The sequence below is a fragment of the Pristiophorus japonicus genome, chromosome 1 (genome assembly GCF_044704955.1).
Source record: "Pristiophorus japonicus isolate sPriJap1 chromosome 1, sPriJap1.hap1, whole genome shotgun sequence".
In the NCBI taxonomy this organism is placed as follows: Eukaryota; Metazoa; Chordata; class Chondrichthyes; family Pristiophoridae; genus Pristiophorus; species Pristiophorus japonicus.
In genome coordinates, this window is record NC_091977.1 from 81428161 (window position 1) to 81450239 (window position 22079).

Below are 22079 nucleotides of genomic sequence, written 5' to 3' on the forward strand. Positions count from 1 at the left end.
TAATCCCATTTACCAGCTTTAGGTCCATAACCCTGCAGGTTACGGTGCTTCAAGTGCACATCCAAGCACCTTTTAAATGTGGTGAGGGTCTCCGCCTCCACCACCCTTCCAGGGAGCGAGTTCCAGACCCCCACAACCCTCTACATGAAGAAGCTTCCCCTCAAATCCCCTCTAAACCTTCCACCAAAATAATACACCCTAAACCTATGCCCCCTTGTAATTGACCCTTCCACCAATGGAAATAGGCCCTTGCTATCCATTATATCCAGGCCCCTCAAAATTTTATACACCTCAATGAGGTCACCCTTCAGCCTCCTATGTTCCAAGGAGAACAAGCCCAATCTGTTCTCGTAGCTCAGATTCTCCATTCCAGGCAGCATCCTCGTAAATCTCCTCTGCATCCTCTCCAGTGCAATCACGTCCTTCCTATAATATGGCAACCAGAACTGCACGCAGTATTCCAGCTGTGGCCTAACCAGTGTATTATACAATTTAAGCATACCTCCCTGCTCTTGCATTTTATGCCTCGGCCAATAAAGGCAAGCATTCCATATGTCTTCTTAACCACCTTATCCACCTGGCCTGCTACTTTCAGGGATCTGTGGACAAGCACTCCAAGGTCCCTTTGTTCACCTACACTATTATCCCATTTAAAACTTTAATTGTTCACATTTTTTCCTGTTATCATTGCAAAGTATGTAATATTTTGGTGTATATTTTCTTAGAGCATGTCGATTTAAAAAAAAAAAATCTCCTTTTTTGCAATTTTTCTCAGTATCAAGGGCTTCTCACTCATCTATTTTTTACCGTTTAATGTGTATACCCTTTCCTTATTAGCCTTCCCCAAGTGCATTACCTCACACTTCTCTGAATTAAATTCCGTTTACCAGTGTTCTGCTCACTGACCAGTAGATTGCTGTCCTCCTGCAGTCCATTACTTTCCTCTTCATTATCAACCACACAGCCAATTTTAGTGTCATCTGCAAACTTCTTAATTATACCCCCTATATTCAAATCTAGATAATTGATGTATACCACAAAAAACAAGGGACCCAGTACTGAGCCCTGCGGAACCCCACTGGAAACATCCTTCCCGTCACAAAAACTTCCATCTACTATTACCCTTTGCTTCCTATCTCTAAGCTAATTTTGGATCCAACTTGCCACTTTGCCCTGGATCCCATGGGCTTTTACCTTCATGACCAGCCTGCCATGTGGGACCTTATCAAAAGCTTTGCTAAAGTCCATATACCTTACATTGTACGCACTACCCTCATCGACCCTCCTGGTTACCTCCTCGAAAAATTCAATCAGGTTTGTCAAACACGATCTTCGCTTGACAAATCTGTGCTGACTGTCCCTGATTGATCCTTGACTTTCTAAATGTAAATTTATCCTATCCTTAAGGATTTTTTCCAATAATTTTCCCACCACTGGGATTAGGCTGACAGGCTTTTAATTATTCGGCCTACCCCTTTCTCCCTTCTTAAACAAGGGTACCACATTAGCAGTCCTCCGGCACCATGCCTGAATCCAAAGAGGACTGGAAAATGATGGTCAAAGCCTCTGCTATTTCCTCTTTTGCTTCGCTCAACCGCTTGGGATGCATTTCATCCAGACCTGGGGACTTATCCACTTTCAAAGCTGCTAAACCCCTTAATACCTCCTCTCTCGCTATGTTGATTTCATCCAGAGTTTCACACTCCTCCTCGATAACAGTTTCTGCATTGCCCCTTTCCTTTGTGAAAACAGATGCAAAGTATTAATTAAGAAGCATACCCACATCTTCTGTCTCCACACACAGATTACCCTCATGGTCTCTAATAGGCCCTACCCTTTCTTTCGTTATCCTCTTGCTCTTAATATATTTATAGAATATCTTTGGATTGTCCTTGATTTTACTTGGCAAGAATTTTTCATGCTCTCTCTTAGTATTCCTAATATCCTTTTTAATTTCACCTCTAAAGTTCCTATATTACTCCAGAGGTTCTACAGTATTTAGCTGTCGGTATATGACATAAGCTTCCCTTTTTTTCTTTATCCTCCCTGTAGGTCCCTAAACATCCAGGGGGCACTAGAATTGTTATTCCCACATGTTTGGCCTGAGCCCTCCAGATCTCCTCCTTGAATGCCTCCCACTGTTCCGACACTGATCTACCCCCAAGCAACCGTCTCCAGTCCACTGTGGCCAAATCAACTCTCAACTTAGCAAAGTTAGCTTTTCCCCAATTTGGGACTTTTAGTCCTGGTCTATCCTTGTCTCTTTTTGTTGTTTATGTAGGTATCAGCCAGAATAACAACACCATGAAAACCAGAGGGATTTTTGGAGTCCCAATTACCTTTTTTCCCCCAGTCATGCTCCCGCTAACAATGGTGATTATTTGCTGCCTTTTTCCTGCCTAAGCATTTTCAGTTGTTGAAAGCTAACATTCTGCTTGGATGCAACTTGTCAAATTCATTAATATTGAAGATGTTTTCGGTCTTATAACAATTCTTGAAGTCGATGGAAATGAAATTGAGAACAATGTACAACGGGCTGCTGAATCGATATTGCCCGCTTTATACTATTACCCACAGTGAAAATCATCCCTACAGTGTCTAGAAATATTTATAATTGACAGCAAAACTGTTCATTAACAGAGGATGGCAGGACATGTTATTTGTAAGCTTCTCTTCAATTGAAAAATGAATGAGAACAAAAATCCTCCAGGAAACATTTTAAGGAATAGTGAAAGCAGCCGGAATTTGTTATTTTTTGTGTAAAATCAGAAACAGGTTAAGTATACACTCAAACATCTTTTAAGGCAACTTTGAAAATAAAAAGCTATATACTGTGCTAACTGATCTTTAACAACTATAGTCAGAAAGTAGAATAAGAGACCTGAACACAGATATAGGTGAGGAGAATTAGCAAGGGTCATTATATTTTTGCAGTAATGTATGCTTTATGATTAAACCATCCTCATTTATTTGTTTTTGAGTTTTGAGCATAAAAATAATCATTGATTTTGAGATTTCCCGCCCCAGCAATGATAGAGAATGACTTATCTTCCCCAGGGCCTACCACTGGGTGGCTGGAGGGCCCATCTGAGTTGAGCAATAAGCTCTTTTAATCGACAAATTGGGATTCTATGATAGATATAGGAGTCCAATTGCCATTTTAGGACAGCACTGTAAAGAGCAAACGCTGTACACCAGTGCTCCTCTGGGCTCCACAAATACAATCTGGGCTGTTGTCGCAGCAGATTCCTCCCCAGCCTAAAAGCAGAACCACCCCCATTGAGTGTCATCTTACATTACTTGCTCAATTCATGGAGCGAGATGAATAGAAGCTGCATGAAAGGAGCAAAACTCAGGTCCTATGTCCTAAGAGTGATTAGGCTTCAGGGCAAAGCTTGTTGGATGCAATTCTAATAGGAACTGGACAGTTTTATAGGTGAACTTGATTTACAAGCTCATAAGCCACAAATACATTATCATGTCACTTCCACTTTTTGAATAAAGTTATTTTTCTAAATAAACCTTACGTAAGCTATATTTGTTGGTAGAGGACAGCATGAAGCTCTGCAATGTTCTAGTGGTGCATCTGTCATTTGATGTATATGGGAGTGCCATTGTCCTGGTAATACATGGTGAACAGATCATATGTGGCACACTGGGCTGTACTATTAGTGCATCTTTTTGAAATCAGCTGGTATTAATTGCATCTATATGGCATTAAGAGTGTCACCAAAAATCATATCCTGCAGCTGTTGTTCAATTGCAGAGCATAAACAGCAAAGGAGGACCAAGAAATTGATAAATACAGGGAAACTAGTATATGAGAGTGAACTAGCAAGGGACATAAAAACAGACTGTAAAAGCTTCTATAGGTACATAAAAAGGAAAAGATTCGCAAAAGTAAATGTGGGTCCCTTACAGGCTTAGACAGGAGAAATTACAATGAGGAACAAGGAAATGGCAGAGAAATTAAACAAATACTTTGTCTTCACGGAAGAAGATGCAAAAAACCTCCCGGATATACTGGAGAACCAAGGGTCTGGCGAGAATGAGGAACTGAAAGAAATTAATATTGGTAAAAAAAAGTGCTGGAGAAATTAATGGGTCTGAAAACCGATAATTCCCTTGGACCTGATGGCCTATATCCTAGGATTTGGAATGAGGTGACTGTAGAGATAGTGGATGCATTGGTTGTCATCTTCCAAAATTCCATAGATTCTAGAATGGTTCCCGCAGATTGGAAGGTAGCAAATGCAAGCTCACTATTTAAGAAAGGAGGGAGAGAGAAAACAGGGAACTATAGACCAGTTAGCCTGACATCAATAGTAGAGAAAATGCTAGAATCTATTATTAAAGACGTGGTAACAAGGCACTTAGAAAAGAATAATAAGATAGGGCAGAGTCAACACAGATTTATGAAAGGGAAATCATGTCTAACGAATCTGTTCGTTTTTTGAGGTTGTAATTAGCAGAATAGATAAGAGGAAACCAGTGGATGTGATGTATTTGAATTTTCAGAAGGCATTCGATAAGGTGCCACACAAGAGGTTATTAAACAAAATGAAGGCTCATGGGATTGGAGGCAATATACGAGCATGGTTTGAGGATTGGTTAACAGACAGAAAACAGAGAGTCGGAATAAACTGGTAAGTTTTAGGTTGGCAGACTGTAACAAGTGGGGTACCGCAAAGATCAGTGCTTGGGCCTTAGCTATTCACAATCAATATCAATGATTTGGATGAGGGGACCAAATGTAATATATCCAGGTTTACTGATGATACAAAGCTAGGCGGGAATGTAAATTGTGAGGAGGATGCAAAGAGGCTTCAAGGGGATATAGACAGGCTATATTTTCCTTAATACTGATGTCAGGCTAACTGGTCTGTAGTTCCCCGTTTTCTCTCTCCCTCCTTTCTTAAATAGTGGGCTTACATTTGCTACCTTCCAATCCGCGGGGAACCATTCTAGAATTTATGGAATTTTGGAAGATGACAACAGGTATATAAAAAGGAAGCGAACAGCTCAAGTAAATGTTAGTCCCTTAGAGGATGAGACTGGGAAATTAATAATGGGAAACAGGAAAATGGCAGTGACTTTGAACAAATATTTTGTATCGGTCTTCACGGTAGAAGACACTAAAAGCATCCCAATAATTGATAATCAAGGGGCTATTGGGAGGGCGGAACTTAAAGCAATCATCATCACTGGAGAAAAAATACTAGGTAAACTAATGGGACGAATGGTGGACAATTCCCTGGACCTGATGGCCTGCACCCTAGGGTCTTAAAAGAAGTGCAGAAATAGTGGATGCATTGGTTGTAATCTTATCAAAATTCCCTAGATTCTGGGGAGATCCCAGCGGATTGGAAAACTGCAAATGTAATGCCCCTATTTAAGAAAGGAGGGAGATAGAAAGCACGAAACTATAGACCATTTAGCCGAACATTTGTCATTGGTAAAATGCAGGACATTTGGAAAAGCATAATACAGTTCAGCAGAGTCAGCATGGTTTTACGAAAGGGAAATCCTGTTTGACAGATTTGCTGGAGTTCTTTTTTATAACGGGGCAATTCCGGCCCCTATGTTTATAATGTCAAAGCTAGTAGCACTTTTTTTCAATAAAGTATCTTTAGGCCCTGTGCCATACCTACTTTGCAGCCCGATCCAAAATCGGTTCACATTGAAGCTGGGATTTTTTTTGGCTCACCAGCCTGTGATTTTTTTCCCCATTCACTTTAACAGGAGACTAAATCGTGGACTGGTAACTGCAGAAATGGAAAGCCCCAAGCCTAACAGCTTAGAGTAGTTTAGCGCATCTGCTGTATACTGTGTGCTTTTTCTCTCTTCTTTCTAGGAGGCGAACCAAATTTATACCAGAGTTTATTACCCCTCATGCCGAGACTTCAACATTTGAATGAATGCATCCTGATCTGTTTTCCTCTGTTTCTTTAGAGCCCAATATGCAGACCTCTGAGGCTGGTTCAGACACCACATCAACAGTGACTTTGCAGACCTCAGTGGCAGGACAGCAGGCGGTGCAGGCCCAGGCGGTACAACAAGTACCCGTTCAGCAGCAAGTAAGTCCTTCAGCTAGAATGGCTCTTTCTTTTCACCATTGTCCTCGTTATGATGCTGAGAAATAGGTGGCCTACTCCCAGATAGTTAGCAGTGCCACTGTTAGTCATCCATGAGAGGCTGCAAAATAGTAGCCTTCAACTGCTTCTGAAGAGATTCCAAACACAATTATATATGGAACAGAGTATATTTAATAATCGGTATCTGGGGTACATTAAAACACTTCCACTTTTGCCTCGCTCTCTCTTCTCCGCTGGAACCTTCCACCTCTTGCATTATGAACTTCAGCATGAAAGAAAATGGCCTAAAAATTGGATATAGCCACAAAATGGGCAGTGCTAAGGTCTAATGATAAGCTGCGCCACCTCAAAATCGTCTAGGTAGCACGCAAAATTCATGCTCACTCATTAACATGATTATTGTCGTGATATCAGTGCTAAAACTGCTGCTCATTGGCTTAATGCTCAACAAGTGGACCAATATTGGGGCCCGCCTAATTCCCAGTCGTGTGTGGCGCAGGCTTTATTCAGTACAGGCAACTCTCGATTATCCGGGTCCCTCGGAGATCGGGCTATTCCGGGTAAACAATTTTGCCGCTAGGGCGAGTGCACGTACTTGGCGAGAATGTTTGGGTCCCAAATTTGACGTGGAGATAAAGGTAAAAACCCAGGCAAGGACACGGTGAACCCTATTGTGTTGGAAGCGGATAATTTTAAACTCTCTGGAGTGGGAACATTTAATAAATCATTCATTGCACCCAGGGCTGCAGTTACACACTGATGTCAGCGCTTTCGTGCAGACAGCGGACGGTGCAGAAAGTGGTCAGCGCAGGACTGTGTGTGGGATGGGTTTAATGGTCGTGTGTAAGAGCGCGTTAAAGACCAAAAATGAGTAGTTTGGACAGGAGCTTTGCATTGCTTTCTGCTGCAGTTGGGATCAGCTTGTTTTCCGGTGCCGAGATTAGAAAAACAGCAAAATGTCCACCTCGGTGCAGCTATACACGGGATACTATCACAGTTTTTAAAAGTGTCGTTGCAGCGGGTTCTCCGTGTGATCCGTGTACGGATAATCGAGAGTTGCCTGTACTTAAAGGGGAGGTGCATTGATGCCACAGCACCTCATTGTACGGGGGTACGGTAGCATAGTGGCTATGTTACTGGATTAATAAACCAGAGGCCTGGACTAATAAACCAGGGACATGAGTTCAAATCCCACCACAGCAGCTGGGGGAATTTAAATTCAATTAATTAAATAAATCTTGAATTTTAAAAAAAAGCTAGTATCAGTAGTGGTGACAAAAAAACTGCTGGATTGTTGTAAAAACCCATCTGGTTCACGAATATCCTTTGGGGAAGTAAATCTGTGATTCTTACCCGGTCTGGCATATATGTGACTCCAGACCCACAGCAATGTAGTTGACTTTTAACTTCCCTCTGAAATGGCTTAGCAAGCCTCACCACCACCTTCTCAAGGGCAATTCGGGATGGGCAATAAATGCTGACCAGGCCAGCAACGCTCACATCCCATGAACAAATATTTATAAAAAATTGTCAAGCCAATTGCAGCCAGAAGTAGAAGTTGAAGAAGAAGGAAAAAAAGGAAGAATAATGAACTGCAAAGCCATGGCAGAGCATCCTCAAAGGGAGAGAGCCCAGAGATTTTCTGAAGCCGCTCTGGAGGCACTCGTTGTGTCCGTGGAGAGGAGGCGAACTGTCCTCTTCCCATAGTATAGAAGGAAGCCCTCGCCAAACATCACCCGAAAGATGTGACAGGAGATAGCCACCCATGTTACGGCCAGCACTGTGCTACCAAGGTCAGGGATCCAATGCCGAAAAAAGTTTAATGACCTCACATGAGTGATCAAGGTGAGTGCAGGCTTCAGCAAATGCCATATTCCACCATTTGCACCACAGGCCTCTCACACTGCTCAATGCACCAAACCACCAGCACTCACCTACCAACAATCTCTACCTATTGCCACTCAGACCACACAATCATTGCTTCACTTCACCCTCACAACTTTACCATTGCTGCAACACTCACACCCACATCTCATGCCTTTCACACAATGTCAGCTATTCAATGATGACAAGCTCATCACCCAAACACATTGCACCACACTCACTCACAAACTTTTCTTTCTCTTGCAAGCCAATGTGGCTCACAATCTCTGTGGGCAGCAGCAGACAGGCTTGGGGCAGGCTGACATCCAGGACCTCAGCCAGCTGGAGGAGAGAGTTATGGAGATAATTGGGTGGCAGACCATAGAGGCTGTGACAACCGATGAGGTTAAACTTCTTGGGGACAACGGTATGGTCATCCCTAATCCTTCTCACAATCCACTTCCCTCTCATCCCACAATCTCTTCTCCCTTTCAAGCTACCGATGCTGTATGCATGCATATTTTGCTTCCACTGCCACCCCCCCCCCCTCCCGACCCTCACCACAACCCGACTCTTGTTGATTATCTGAAAGCAGAAAGGCACAACAAGCACCAGAGCAGTCTACCCATGACGCGATGCATGAGATGAGGGGGGAGAAGAAGAGGACACTGCATCACTGCATCTGTCACTTGCAGACACCAACTCAGAAACTGGCATGTCACGTACTTTAGAGGGTAGCATAGAAGTGGGATCTGCACAGGGTGAGGCACCAGGCATGAGTGGGCTGCAGCAAGGCCAGGGGAAAAGAGTAGCACAGGGGCCAGCTCCCCAGAGGGTGAGTTCGCGTGAGAGTTCTGCTTCAGAAGAAGGGTGATGGGCATGCACACCGAATGGATAGGTGCCAGAGAGCCTCGTGGCATTGTCAAGGAACATGGAGGAGTCTGGCTCTTAACATTGCACAGGGCTTTGCGCAGAGCTTGAAGCCCAGGATTTCCAAGCTGGAAATGATGGAAGACTCCTGATGAGACCGTGTCAACCCAGACTTGATGGTGCGTGTGATGGGCGATGTCCTGGCTGCCATTGCTGCACAGGCGGAAGCGGCCCAATGTCTTAGTGCTGCAGTGGAAGTGCAGACCGCTGTCATGCAGTTTCTGCTTGGTGCCATCCAAACTCTGATTGCTCTCATGCAGTCTCAGCTTGATGCCACCCAAGCTCTGATTGCTGACATTGAGGCTGGGTTTACCACTGTTGACCAGGGCTTGCAGGGTGTCACAGCAGCCCAGCAATCTGTGCTCCAACAGATTACTAGGAATGCTGAGGCACCACCTCAGGAGAGTGGTAGTGAATAAGTAGAGCAGGACCCTACTGTCCTCTCTCAGGATGACAGCATTCCTGTTCCCACCACTACCTCCCTACCATTGCCCTTGCAGCTGCCTGTCAGCCAGGCAGCCCAGACTGCTGCTGTCCATGTCAAGGTGGTGCAGTCTACAGCCGGGCTTTCTAGGATCAGAGCTGCTCAGAGTCATGCCAGCAAAGCCATCTGAAGTCTCCAGCCTTCAGCAGCCTTCCACCAGCATGCTGCAGCCACTGGGGCAGCATTTCGTAGGAGCATTAGGACAGGAAAAAGCACCCAAATAACAGGCACTAAGGGATTGCACAAGGGTAATTAGTTCATATCGTCACTGTAAATATGTGGGAAGTGATTTTTGATAAACTTATTAATTTTATTTGGAATCTTTTGTGGTGTGTCTCATTTCAGCTTTGTGCCCAGGAGGACGCTGTGATATTCCATGACAGAGGGATGGTATGATGGGGATGTGGTGAGCAATGGGGATCTGGGGTTTCATCATTGGAATTGGAGGCTGATGAGCCGTTCAAGGTCAGCCCGTCCAGAAGGGGGATTGACTGTCTACCTCCTCCCTCCCTCCTTGTCCTCTTCCTCTTGCTCTGCTTCCTTCTTGGGTGGTCCCGCAATCCCTGATGGCAAGGGCTGCGCCCTCATGATGGCCAAGTTGTGAAGCATGCATCAGACCACCACAAAATTGGACGCCCCCTCCAGTGTGTACTGGAGGGCTCTTCTCAAGCAGTCAAGCCAACGGAACCATTGCTTCAGTAGCCCGATGGTCTGCTCAATGATGTTCCTTGTGGAAGCATGGCTCTCATTATATGAGTGTTGGGGTTACGGAGGGGAGTCATCAGCCAGGTGGAGAGCAGATAGCCCTTGACTCCGAGCAGTCAGCCTCGAGTTTGCTGTGGTGGCTGGAAGATTGCTGGCATACCGGACTAACGCAGGATGAAGGCAACATGACTGCTGCCAGGATCAGGAATTGCTGGCCTTGGTCACACACCAACTGCACATAAAATAAGTGGTAGCCTTTGTGGTTACAGAAGATCTCAGGATTGTTATATGGCGCCCACAAAGCACGTGTGTGCAATCTATAGTGCCCTGCACCACGGGGAAGCCTGCTATCCTGGCAAAGTCACATGCACACTCAGAGAGAAGACAATGTAGTCCCTTCTCGCAGTGTAGAGAGTCTTGGTGACCTTCCGGATGCAGTGATGGATGGAGAACTGAGAGATATTAGCTATGTCTCCTGCTGCAGACTGGAAGGTTCTGCTGGCGAAGCAATTGAGGGCCACGGTGACCTTTGACTGCCACTGGGAAAGCCCTGTTCACCCTGCTCTCGGGCTGCAGGTCTGGTTGCTGGAGATGGCAGAGTTCTGTGACCACCTCCTGGTTCCTTTTCCCTCTGCGCGCATCTTCTCATCCTCTTCACTTCCTCTGCTCCTTTTCCTGAAGCTAGTCGAGCACGAGCTGGACTTCCAATACAGTCCCCATGATTGTGAGCAAGTGTTGTAAGCAGAAGCCGTGAAATAATAATACAGGTGTTCTCCACTTGCAACAACAGTCCATGTTACCTTAGAATCTTGCAATAAGTTAATAAAGCTGCTGGAGTTGCAGAAAGTTGTAGAGTCAGTCAAATGGAACAAACATATCAGGTGCAAGTGATTGCTGATGATCCCTTTAAATACCACTGCTGAAGCCTCCTTCCTGCTTGTCAATCCTTGCTCAGCTCATCGTAATTAAGGCATGCCGATAAGTGGAGAGGTGAAGTCCAAACTTGCAGATTGGGCGTCAAGTGAACATTGCATGCTCACTGACGTCATGATCTGCTTTATTTTAATGATTTTCACGATCATTGCTATTGACAGTGCTACCAGCCACCTGAAAATGGCAGCTGCTGCAGAATCCGCAGCCAGCTGGCAGAAGAGCGGTGGTCACCTTTTACCGCCCGATTATGCCTATAAACCATCCAATTTCTAGACCAATATCTTTTACTAAACTGTCCTTATAAATGAATGTCAATTTGGTAAAGAAATGCTTCTTTAACTTTATGCACAGAGGAACATAAACTCCATTGTCACAGAGTTCCCTTGCCTTATTTTGAAGACTTAAGCCATTAGTTTAAGATAATGTTTTCATTCATAGTGTGCCATTGACAGCAGACTACAAGTTAAAGGATCTGACCTCCATATCACAGTTCGAGCTTTCTTATATCTCTACCTCTGTGTTTACAGCAAAAATGTATTTTTCAACAGTAGATCGAATTTCCTATGAATTGAAACCTGTACTTTATACATGCTGTGTCTGAGATATTGTGCCTAGGATGAACACTGTCAGTACCACACTGTCAGATACAGTCACAGTTTCATTTGGAAACAATAATGCTCAGGGGCCAGCTTTGCAGTCAGTTGTCACACAGAAATAATGTGAAACACAAATAGGTCAGGATGAATGAGTCTGGAAATTTGGCATGTTAATTTTCTGGGCATCAAAAACAACTTCATTTTGAAGCAGTGGAAATCATTATAGGTCAGTTCCACTAATGTGTTAATGTGATGATATCAATTTGCAATCTCCATTGAGGTCCTCCTATGATTCACCCACCAATTCTTTACTGAGACCATTTAAAAATAGTTAACAGGCCTATATCAGAAACCTTCACAATGTACTATGGGTTACTTAAAATGATTTAAATGAGGCATACCTATTGCCAATAGAAGCCTAAAGACTGAAGACACAAGCACTAATTACTGAGGCTGGAAAAGAGCTTTTGCAGCAGGTTTTTATTTTGCTTTTTACTTGGACTGAGCTGCTATGCCAATGACAGACAGAAGGCCTGGAAACCAGAGGGATACTTTTGCTCCCACCCACAGTGAGAGGTTCTGACTACTAGGCATAGGATTCCCAATGGGCATTCCTTTGTTTGCAATCATTATGGAGGAGAAGGAGAGTCAGGCAGCATATGAGGAGGATACGTCCTACAAGGTATTAAACTAACAATTTACAGGTCATAAGAGATCCAGTGAATATCTTATTGAGGAGCTCTGCATGAGATGAGTGTGCTTCACCAAAGAGGCAATAGAAGAGTTGTGCCAGATGATAACGCGGAGCCAAGATCATCTACCTGGGCAGTTTTGCCTGTGGCTGTGAAAGTGATAACTACACTTAATTTTTATGCCCTGGCTCATTTCAAGCACTAAGGATAATATCACTCGGGGTGCCAACTGGACATGCATTTGTCAGGTAACTGCCACACTTGTCAGGATAACTGTGGAATCCATCCAATTAGACATAACAGCAAGGCAGCATGGAGAACAATACAGTTTTATCACGTTATTAGCTTCCCCATGGGTGCAATACATGGTACCCGCATGACATTGTGAGCTTCTACAGTTAATCCCTCAATTTATTAGAATATCCAGATAGTACTATGGAATCAAAATAATTTTCCACATCAATGCAAGATTTGCTGGAAGTTGCTATTATGCCTTCATTGTCAGGAATTCTGCCCCTTCCCTTGTTGCAATGGAAAATGACCATTCTAAGAGTTGCAAGAACAGCAGCTGAAGAGTGTAACAATGAGATATATTCTGCTACAAGTAGTCAGACCAAAATGGGTTTCGCTATATTAGAGTTACTTTTGCTACTTTGATCAATCAGGAAGGCCTTTTTTAATATGCTCTGATTGTGTATCCTGCACAGTTGCAGCTTGTCATAACTTTGCCAATCAAAAAGGCCTGGGCATGGAGATTCTTGACTAGTATAAATAAGTATTGGGGCCCCTCATCTACAGTTTTGTGCCAAAATCAGTCCTGTAGCATTTGCTGAGGCAGGATGGCAGACAGTTGCCTCTCTGGCTACAGACGTGGTGCTGGAGGACTAACATTGTTCCATTGTTTAAAAAGGGAGAAAGGGATAGACCGAGTAATTATAGGCCAGTCAGCCCAACCTCGGTGGTGGGAAAATTATTAGGAAAAATTCTGAGGGACAAGATAAATCTTCATTTAGAAAGACATGGATTAATCAAGGACAATCGGCATAGATTTATAAAGGGAAAGTCGTGTCTGACTAACTTTGTTTGAATTTTTTGAGGATGATTTGGATTTGAATGTAGGGGGTATGATTAAGAAGTTTGCAGATGATACAAAAATTGGCCATGTGGTTGACAATGAAGAAGAAAGCTGTAGACTGCAGGAAGATATCAATGAACTGGTCAGGTGGGCAGAACAGTGACAAATTGAATTCAATCTGGAGAAGTGTGAAGTAATGCATTTGGGGAGGGCGAATGAAGCAAGGGAATACACAATAAATGGTAGGACACTGGGAAGTGTAGAGCAACAGAGGGACCTTGGAGTGCATGTCCGCAGATCCCTGAAGGTAGCAAGAGAGGTAGATAAGGCATACGGGATACTTGCCTTTATTAGCCGATGCATAGAATGTAAGAGTAGGGAGGTTATACTTGAACTGTATAAAACACCAGTTAGGCCACAGCTAGAGCACTGCGTGCAGTTCTGGTCACCACATTACAGGAAAGATGTGCTTGCACCAGAGAGGGTACAGAGGAGATTTACGAGGACGTTGTCTGGACTGAATAATTTTAGCTATGAGGAAAGATTGGATAGGCTGGGGTTGTTTTCTTTGGAACAGAGGAGGCTGAGGGGAGACCTAATTGAGGTGTATAAAATTATGAGGGGCCTAGAGAGAGTGGATAGGAATCCCTAATTTCCTTCGCAGAGGGGTCAATAACCAGGGGTCATAGATGTAAAGTAAGTGGTAGGAGGTTTAGAGGGGATTTGAGGAGAAATTTTTTCACCCACGGGGTGGTTGGGGTCTGGAACTCACTGCCTGAAAGGGTGGTAGAGGCAGAAACCCTCCATAGCATTTAAAAAGTACTTGGATAAGCTCGAAGTGTCGTAACCTACAAGGCTATGGCCCAAGAGCTGGAAAATGCGATTAGCCTGGATAGCTCTTTATTAGCCGGCACGGACATGATGGGCCGAATGGCGGCCTCCTGTGCTGTAAATTTCTATGATTCTATGACAAAGCGGGTATGTTTAAAAAAAAAAGGTATAAATATGCCAAGAAATCTTTGTTTAGGCAAAATCAGCATTCGGAACAACCTCGACTGGTGAGCTCTTATCCCCTGATGAGTCTCCTGCAGTTGACTGTGTAGACGTATAGCTTGCTTGTATAATTGTGTGCTGTCCAATAAAATCGATATCGAGTTAATCTGATCACTGGGTTTCTAAACTTTATTCATGGCATGTGAATCACTTTGCAACACTTGGGATGTGGCACTGATTGCTTTATAGGCCTACTTCCAATCATCAGAAAAGTCATCAAAGTGCTATTGAGGAGCAGTTACTCACAAATAACCTGCTAATCGATGTTAAGTTTAAGTTCCACTCAGCTCCAGACCTAATTACGGCCTTAGTCTAAACATAGACATGTGCTGAATTCCAGAAGTGAGGTGAGAGTGACTTCCCTTGATATCAATGCACATTCAACCAAGTATGGCACCAAGGAGCCCTAGTAAATGGGAATCACGGGAAGAGCTCTCCAATGGCTGGAGTCATACCTGCGCAAAGGAAGATGGTTGTGGTTGTTAGATGCCAATCATTTCAGCCCCAGGACATACATTCGCAATTGTTAGATAATGAAGCAGTCCATGCACATATGCAACAAGACCTGGACAACATCGAGGCTTCGGCTGATAAGTGACATTCGCATCACACAAGTGCCGGGTAATGACCATCTCCAAGAGATAGTCTAACTACCTCCCCATGACATTCAATGGCATCATCATCGCCAAGTGCCTCATCATCAACATCCTGGGGGTCACCATTTGACCAGAAACTCAACTGGACTAGCCACATACATGCCGTGACTACTAGAGCAGGTCAGAGGCTGCAGTGAGTGGCTCTCCCCAAAACCTCACCACCAGCTCAATACACAAATCCAGAGTGTGATGGAATACATTCCACTTGCCTGTATGGATTCAACTGCAACAATATTCAAGAAGCTTGACACAATCCAGGACAAAGCAGTCCACTTGATCAGCACCTCAACCATTAGCCTAAACATCCAGCCCCTCCACCACCGGCTGCAATGTGTACTATCTACAGGATGCACTGCAGCAACTTGCCAAGACATCTGAAGCAACACCTCCCAAATCTGCAAATTCTATAACTTCATCATCATCATAGGTATCCCTCGAAACAAGGATGACTTGCTTCCATGCCGAAAAGGGATGAGTTCACAGGTGTTTCAATGAAGGACCTAATATTCTGGACCCCGAACTACATGTTGATGGGAGGAAGATGCCCGTGTGTGGATTTTTTTAACGTGTGGTGGCCGTTGCACACAAGCCACCACACAGGCTTGACAGAGCTAGCTCTTGGTCCAGTGGCAAGGATTAACCAAGACAACTGGAGACCAGCTATGCTGCACATACCTAGTGTGCACACATATCGCAGTGTGGGCTGGCCCGTTCTGCCCCTGGGCCCTCGCCTCTCCTGGGCCCCGAACTCTCGCCTCTCCTGGGCCCAGACCAGAAGAACAAGGGCAGCAGGTGCATAGAAACATAAAAAATAGGTGCAGGAGCAGGCCATTCGGCCCTTTGAGCCTGCACCACCTTTCAATATGATCATGGCTGATCATGCAACTTCAGTACCCCACTCCTGCCTTCTCTCCATATCCCCTGATCCCTTTAGCCGTAAGGGCCACATCTGACTCCCTTTTGAATATATCCAATGAACTGGACTCAACAACTTTCTGTGGTAGAGAATTCCATAGGTTCACAATTCTCTGGGTGAAAAGGTTTCTCCTCATCTTGGTCCTATGTGGCGTACCCCTTATCCTTAGACTGTGAACCCTGGTTCTGGACTTCCCCAACATCGGGAACATTCTTTTTGCATCTAACCTGTCCAATCCCGTCAGAATTTTATATGCTTCTTGAGATCCTCTCTCGTTCTTCTAAATTTCAGTGAATATAAGCCTAGTCGATCCAGGAAATGCTTTATGCGGAGCTCCTTCGTGGTAAACGAGCCAAAGGAGGACAGCGGAAACGTTATAAGGACACCCTCAAAGCCTCCCTGGTAAAGTGCGACATCACCACTGACACCTGGGGGATCCTGGCCGAAGACCGCCCGAGGTGGAGAAAGTGCATCCGGGAGGGCGTTGAGTTCTTCGAATCTCAACGCAAAGAGCGTGAAGAGGCCAAGTGCAGGCAGCGGAAGGAGCGCGCGGCAAACCAGCCCCACCGACCTCTTCCCTCGACAAATGTCTGTCCCACCTGTAACAGGGTCTGTGTGTCTCGTATCGGACTGTTCAGCCATCAAAGAACTCACTTTGGGAGTGGTAGCAAGTCTCCCTCGATTCCGAGGGACTGCCTATGATGATGAGTCAATCCAGTCTTTCTTCATACGTCAGTCCTGCCATCCTGGGAATCAGTCTGGTGAACCTTCGCTGCACTCCCTCAATAGCAAGAATGTCCTTCCTCAGATTAGGAGACCAAAACTGAACACAATATTCAAGGTGTGGTCTCATCAAGGTCCTGTACCACTGCAGCAAGACCTCCCTGCTCCTATACTCACATCCTCTCGCTATGAAGGCCAACATGCCATTTGCATTCTTAACTGCCTGTTGCACCTGCATGCCTACTTTCAATGACTGATATACCACGACACTCAGGTCTCATTGCACCTCCCCTTTTACTAATCTGTCACCATTCAGATAATCTTCCATCCTGTTTTTGCCACCAAAGTGGATAACCTCACACTTACCCACATTAGACTGCATCTGCCATGTATTTGCCCACTCACCTAACCTGTCCAAGTCACCTTGCAGCCTCTTAGCATCCTCCTCACAGCTCACACTGCCACCCAGCTTAGTGTCACCTGCAAACTTGGAGATATTACATTCAATTCCTTCGTCTAAATCATTAATGTATATTTTAAATAGCTGGGGTCCCAGCACTGAATCTTGCGGTACACCACTAGTCACTGCCTGCCATTCTGAAAAGGACCCGTTTATTCCCACTCTTTGCTTCCTGTCTGCCAACCAGTTCTCTATCCATGTCAATACATTACCCCCAATCCCATGTGCCTTAATTTTGCACGCTAATCTCTTATGTGGGACCTTGTCAAAAGCCATTTGGAAGTCCAAATACACCACATCCACTGGTTCTCCCTTATCCACTCTGCTAGTTACATCCTCAAAAAATTCAAGATGATTTGTCAAGCATGATTTCCTTTTCATAAATCCATGCTGACATGGACCGATCCTGTCACTGCTTTCCAAATGCACTGCTATTACATCTTTAATAATTGATTCCAGCATTTTCCCCACTACCGATGTCAGTCTAACTAGTCTATAATTCTCTGTTTTCTCTCTCCCTACGTTTTTAAAAAGTGGGATTACATTAGCTACCCTCCAATCCATAGGAACTGATTCAGAGTGCATAGAATGTTGGAAAATGGCCACCAATCATCTAATATTTCAAGAGCCACTTCATTAAGTACTCTGGGATGCAGACTATCAGGCCCTGGGGATTTACCGGCCTTCAATCCCATCAATTTCCCTAACACCATTTCCTGACTCATAAGGATTTCCCTCAGTTCCCTCAGTTCCTCCTTTTTACCTTTGTTATCACTCGTTATACCCAACCCTCACATAAATTACAACTCCGTCAATCCAGTATATAGTCTAGAACATCCTATCCTATTAGAGCTCGTTGACCCCATATGACCATGCAGGTCTAAATCATCTGATTTGAATAAGTGAACATGAAATAAATGTTCCCCTTCCTGTATCACTGTAATCTTCATGAATAATAAAATGCATGCACGTTCTCCTTTATTACAAGGATGTCAAAAGTAAACATATCATCTTACTTCCCCAGTGTTTCTAAACCTGCTGGCAGGCCTTCTATACTAGTGCTTTTCCCAGGTGCTAGTTCAGAACCTGTATCATGAGCGATAGTTCGCGATTCTTGTCTACAAAGGGTCATGGAATTCAGGAAGCCCTCCTCTCAGAGAAGCTTGGTTCTGGGAGAAAGCCGCTGCTGACTACATTTCTGAAGCTACTGCTTAGGCAGCCTAGTGTTAACTCTCACGTGCCACTTTACGTGGTGCTTAGAGAGGGATGACCTGCTATCTGGCATGTGCTGCTGTCCTGAGAAACAGCAGCTTCATTTAGGTCAACTCCAGCCATTCATTTTACTGTGTTTCTGATCTGTGTGTGCCCTGATTAGTTGGCTGACTGGTCAAATGGCAGCTATTAGATCCTGAAAGCCTCACTGCTTCCTCTCTCCCTCCTCGCTTGCTCTTCTGGGGTTTATTGTACACCTGTCACTGGTTGCAGCTGTGTGGCTGAATACTCTGGGCTCCAGCTCCACTCCAGCGATATGCAATTTTTCATCAAAATACTATTAACAAAATTTGGATAGAATGCTTGATTTTTATTTTGGAATTTATTTATATCTGCGTGCCCAGGTCCAATTATTACCAGAACTCTAACCTTGCTTCAACTGCACACTACACCTAGTCTTGACTACCACCATGTGCAATGCTGCTGGAAATTATTTAGTATCTATTTAAAAATCTTAAGTCTATGCAACTAGTATTCTAATGGAGCCATAACCAAACAAAATGTTAAAATTTCACCGTACATATTTCATAAAATATGAAATTTATCAATTCCATTGATTTTTGTTTCTTTTTAAGCCTTCATTAAAGTTTTAACTTGAAGGCCTTAGCTTCTTCTAAAAGCCTTAGCTTGAACTTGATAGTTTTGCCCAGAGCTTGTGGTTCTGTGAGCTGAATTTAGATTGTGCAGTCTGAGCCATGCAGAGTACCCAATTTCTGAGGATGCATCAGTATCATTCATTTAGCTGTACTTATGAAATATTTTTCTTTAGTTTCCAGAAATTTCTGTTCAGTAGTATTTCTTCAAATAACTTTGGAAAACAAGGGGAAAAATTTCAAAAGCTTTATTGAGATAAAATTTAGATTGAGGTTTTCTTTTTTAAAAAGAGGCTTTGGGGCCAAAATTGCCCCTTTGAGCAATGTCAGTCAGTGCCTCCGCCCAAAACTAATGGAGCAGTAATGAGTTAGCGCATGGGCACGGCGGCCACATCAACCTGCGCGGAATTCCCACCTCTTCGCCGATGGCGCTACGGCTTTGCGTCCCGCTCTGGTGTCGCTCGCGACACTCCTACGCACGGCGATGATGAGGTCATCACCATGCACATCACCTCGTGACCGCCCCGGAAGATTAACTTGCCCCGTGTCCCTCTAACACTAGCTGATGCGAACGACAGCTTTTGCTTTTGGTTTCAGGTCACCAGGCTGCAGCGCCAGCGATATTTAAAGGCACGCTGCTGGAGATATTTTTTGGTCGGCCAAATTCTTCCCCAGGTTGCAGTTATTTTGTTTTTTGCATGTGCTACCGCCATCATTGATTGCTGGCCCTCACTTTACTTTGGCATCCATCACTCCCCCTGCTTTAATTAGGTCCATTTGGAGATCACAACATTCTTTGCCAATCATGGGCTCAGTGTTGGCAGTGGACCACCTCCTCCAACTTCACCACAGGAGGATGATTCGCAGAAGACAACGACGTTGTGATTTAGCTAGGCAGAGGCATCAGGAGAGGGAAAGATAAAGGCTGCCACTGGGAGAGGAACCTTCACTGGGAGAGGCCCATGTACCGAGGATGAGGGAGCGGAACACAGAGAGAGAGAGAGGGACAGACACAGGCAGATGGAAATGGACAGGCAGAGGCACAGCAGCAGGAGGATGCAGAGGGACAGCAGGACCAACATGAAGAGGTCCATGAGGATGTGGGCTGAAGAGAATGCTTACACAGACGTGCCAACAGAAGGCCGTATGCACCCAGGGTGTTTCACCAACAGTTTCCCCAAGTCCACTTCTCTGAGGAGCAGTGTGTCCGAAGGCTGCGATTTACAAAAGATGTGGTGACGGAGCTGTGCCATCTGCTGTAGCCAGAACTTGAGCCTCAAACAAGGATGGAAATGGCTCTATCAGTGGCAGTAAAGGTCATCATCGTCCTCAATTTCCAAGCCAATGGATCTTTGCAGGGATGAAATGAGATACAACACCATACAGTAAAGATGAGAATCAACATTTATGTGTAAAAACTGCATCACCATAACATATATCATTCGCCCTTGTGCATTTCCTTATATCCACTTTTACGTAAAACTACTCTACTACTACTACTGTGCCACAGTGTCTCCCCTGTGGCTGCTGCATGGCTGGTGGAAGGCTGCTGTATTTCCTGTATGTCGGCTGCCAGAGACTACATACAGATGGCCTTGGCCATGGACGCCCTTGACCAGTTCTGGGCCTGGAAGGTCCAACTGCAGACTGAAGCACCTCGGGCTGGGTGCCAGCAGTCTGGGCTGGCTGGGTGACGGCCGTAGATAATTGCAGTGGCAGAGTGAGATCATAAACTCTGTCGTCCTGAGAGAGGACAGCAGGTTCCTGCTCCAGTGACCCACTGCCACTCCCCCGGGGCTGCACCTCAGCCTCTGCACCAATCTGATGGAGCACAGATTGTTGGGCTGCTGTGGCACCGTGTGATCGCGATGGACCCAGTAGTGATGGCAGCAGTCAGGGCTTCCATGGCATGCAGCTGAGATTGCATGATATCACTGTTGCATGGCATCATGCTGACACTGCATGAGAGCAGTCTGAGCATCCATGCAAGCAACCAATGACTCTATTGCAGCAGCATTGCTTCCGCCTGTGCTCCAATTGAAGCGGCCACATCACCCATGAGACGCCTCATGAGGTCTGAATTTGCAAGGTCCGTCTGGGAGTCCACCATCGTCTGCACCCTGGCAATGATGGGCTCCATGACGCAGCGCTGTCTACAATGCGAGAGGCGGACTTCACCATGATCCTTACCACTTGCGAGAGGCTCTCGGCATCCTTGCCATTGCCCGTATCATGTCGGAGTGCAAGGCCATCACCCTTTGTTCAAATGCCTCCCCAGCGAGGTCCTCATCTGAGTCCTGTGGAGCAGAACCCGCGAGTGAACTCGCCCTTCGGGAAGCTGGCTCCTGAGCTTGCCTTACCCCTTGACCCTGCTGCAGCCCGCTAGGCCCGATGCACCATCCAGTGGAGACCCCTCTCCTAAGCTCAACTGCAATGACCGCGTACTCGAAGCAGTAACGTGGTGCATGGATCGTCGTCCTCTCCCTTCCCCTCCTCCTCCTCTATTTCTTCCATCTGCCGACTGGGCTGGGGGTGGGGGGGGACGGTCTCAGGCACAGGCTGGGCCACAGGCGAGGCCTTGTCTGAAAACACAAATGGCACAAGGGTCGTGTTAAGGTGAGGGAAAGGGGGCACGCATGCAGGAAGAAAGGTGATCAGAATGTGGAGCGCCTAAATGATGAGGCCTTCTGCTTTAAATGGAAGGTGAGATGAGAGAAAGGCTTTCACTTACCAATGCTGGCCCCAGCGGGCTCAGTGGGCCCCAATGCCACGGCGAACTGCGGGCCCATAACGCAAAGTACTCGCTCCTGCTGGTCTGAGCTGGCACAGTTTAGGCTCTCTCCCGCCCCCCCCCCCCCCCAGTTTGTTGCTGCAGCCTGTTCTGTGCCACCTTGGCCTGCAAAAAAAAAGGAAGCTTGGTGAGTTATGTATGTGGAAGAAATTCATGGGCAGCTTAAGCAGCTGTGATTCTAAGCAAAGCATCAAATGAGGAGACACACATCCTGAGTTAAATGCTGGTTTGCTGAGTCTGCA

The 22079-nt window shown here is 45.3% G+C and overlaps 1 protein-coding gene across 3 annotated transcripts in view; it reads left to right on the forward strand.

Moving 5' to 3' along the window:
• The window catches only part of rfx3 (regulatory factor X, 3 (influences HLA class II expression)), a 576400-nt gene that overhangs the window by 264341 nt on the left and 289980 nt on the right, over positions 1 to 22079 (forward strand). For all 3 annotated transcript variants that reach the window (XM_070881253.1, XM_070881273.1, XM_070881264.1), the window contains one exon: positions 5953 to 6077. In XM_070881253.1, the coding sequence (XP_070737354.1) occupies positions 5961 to 6077 (117 nt within the window). In that variant the 5' untranslated portion in view covers positions 5953 to 5960. The remainder of the gene's footprint in view (positions 1 to 5952; positions 6078 to 22079) is intronic.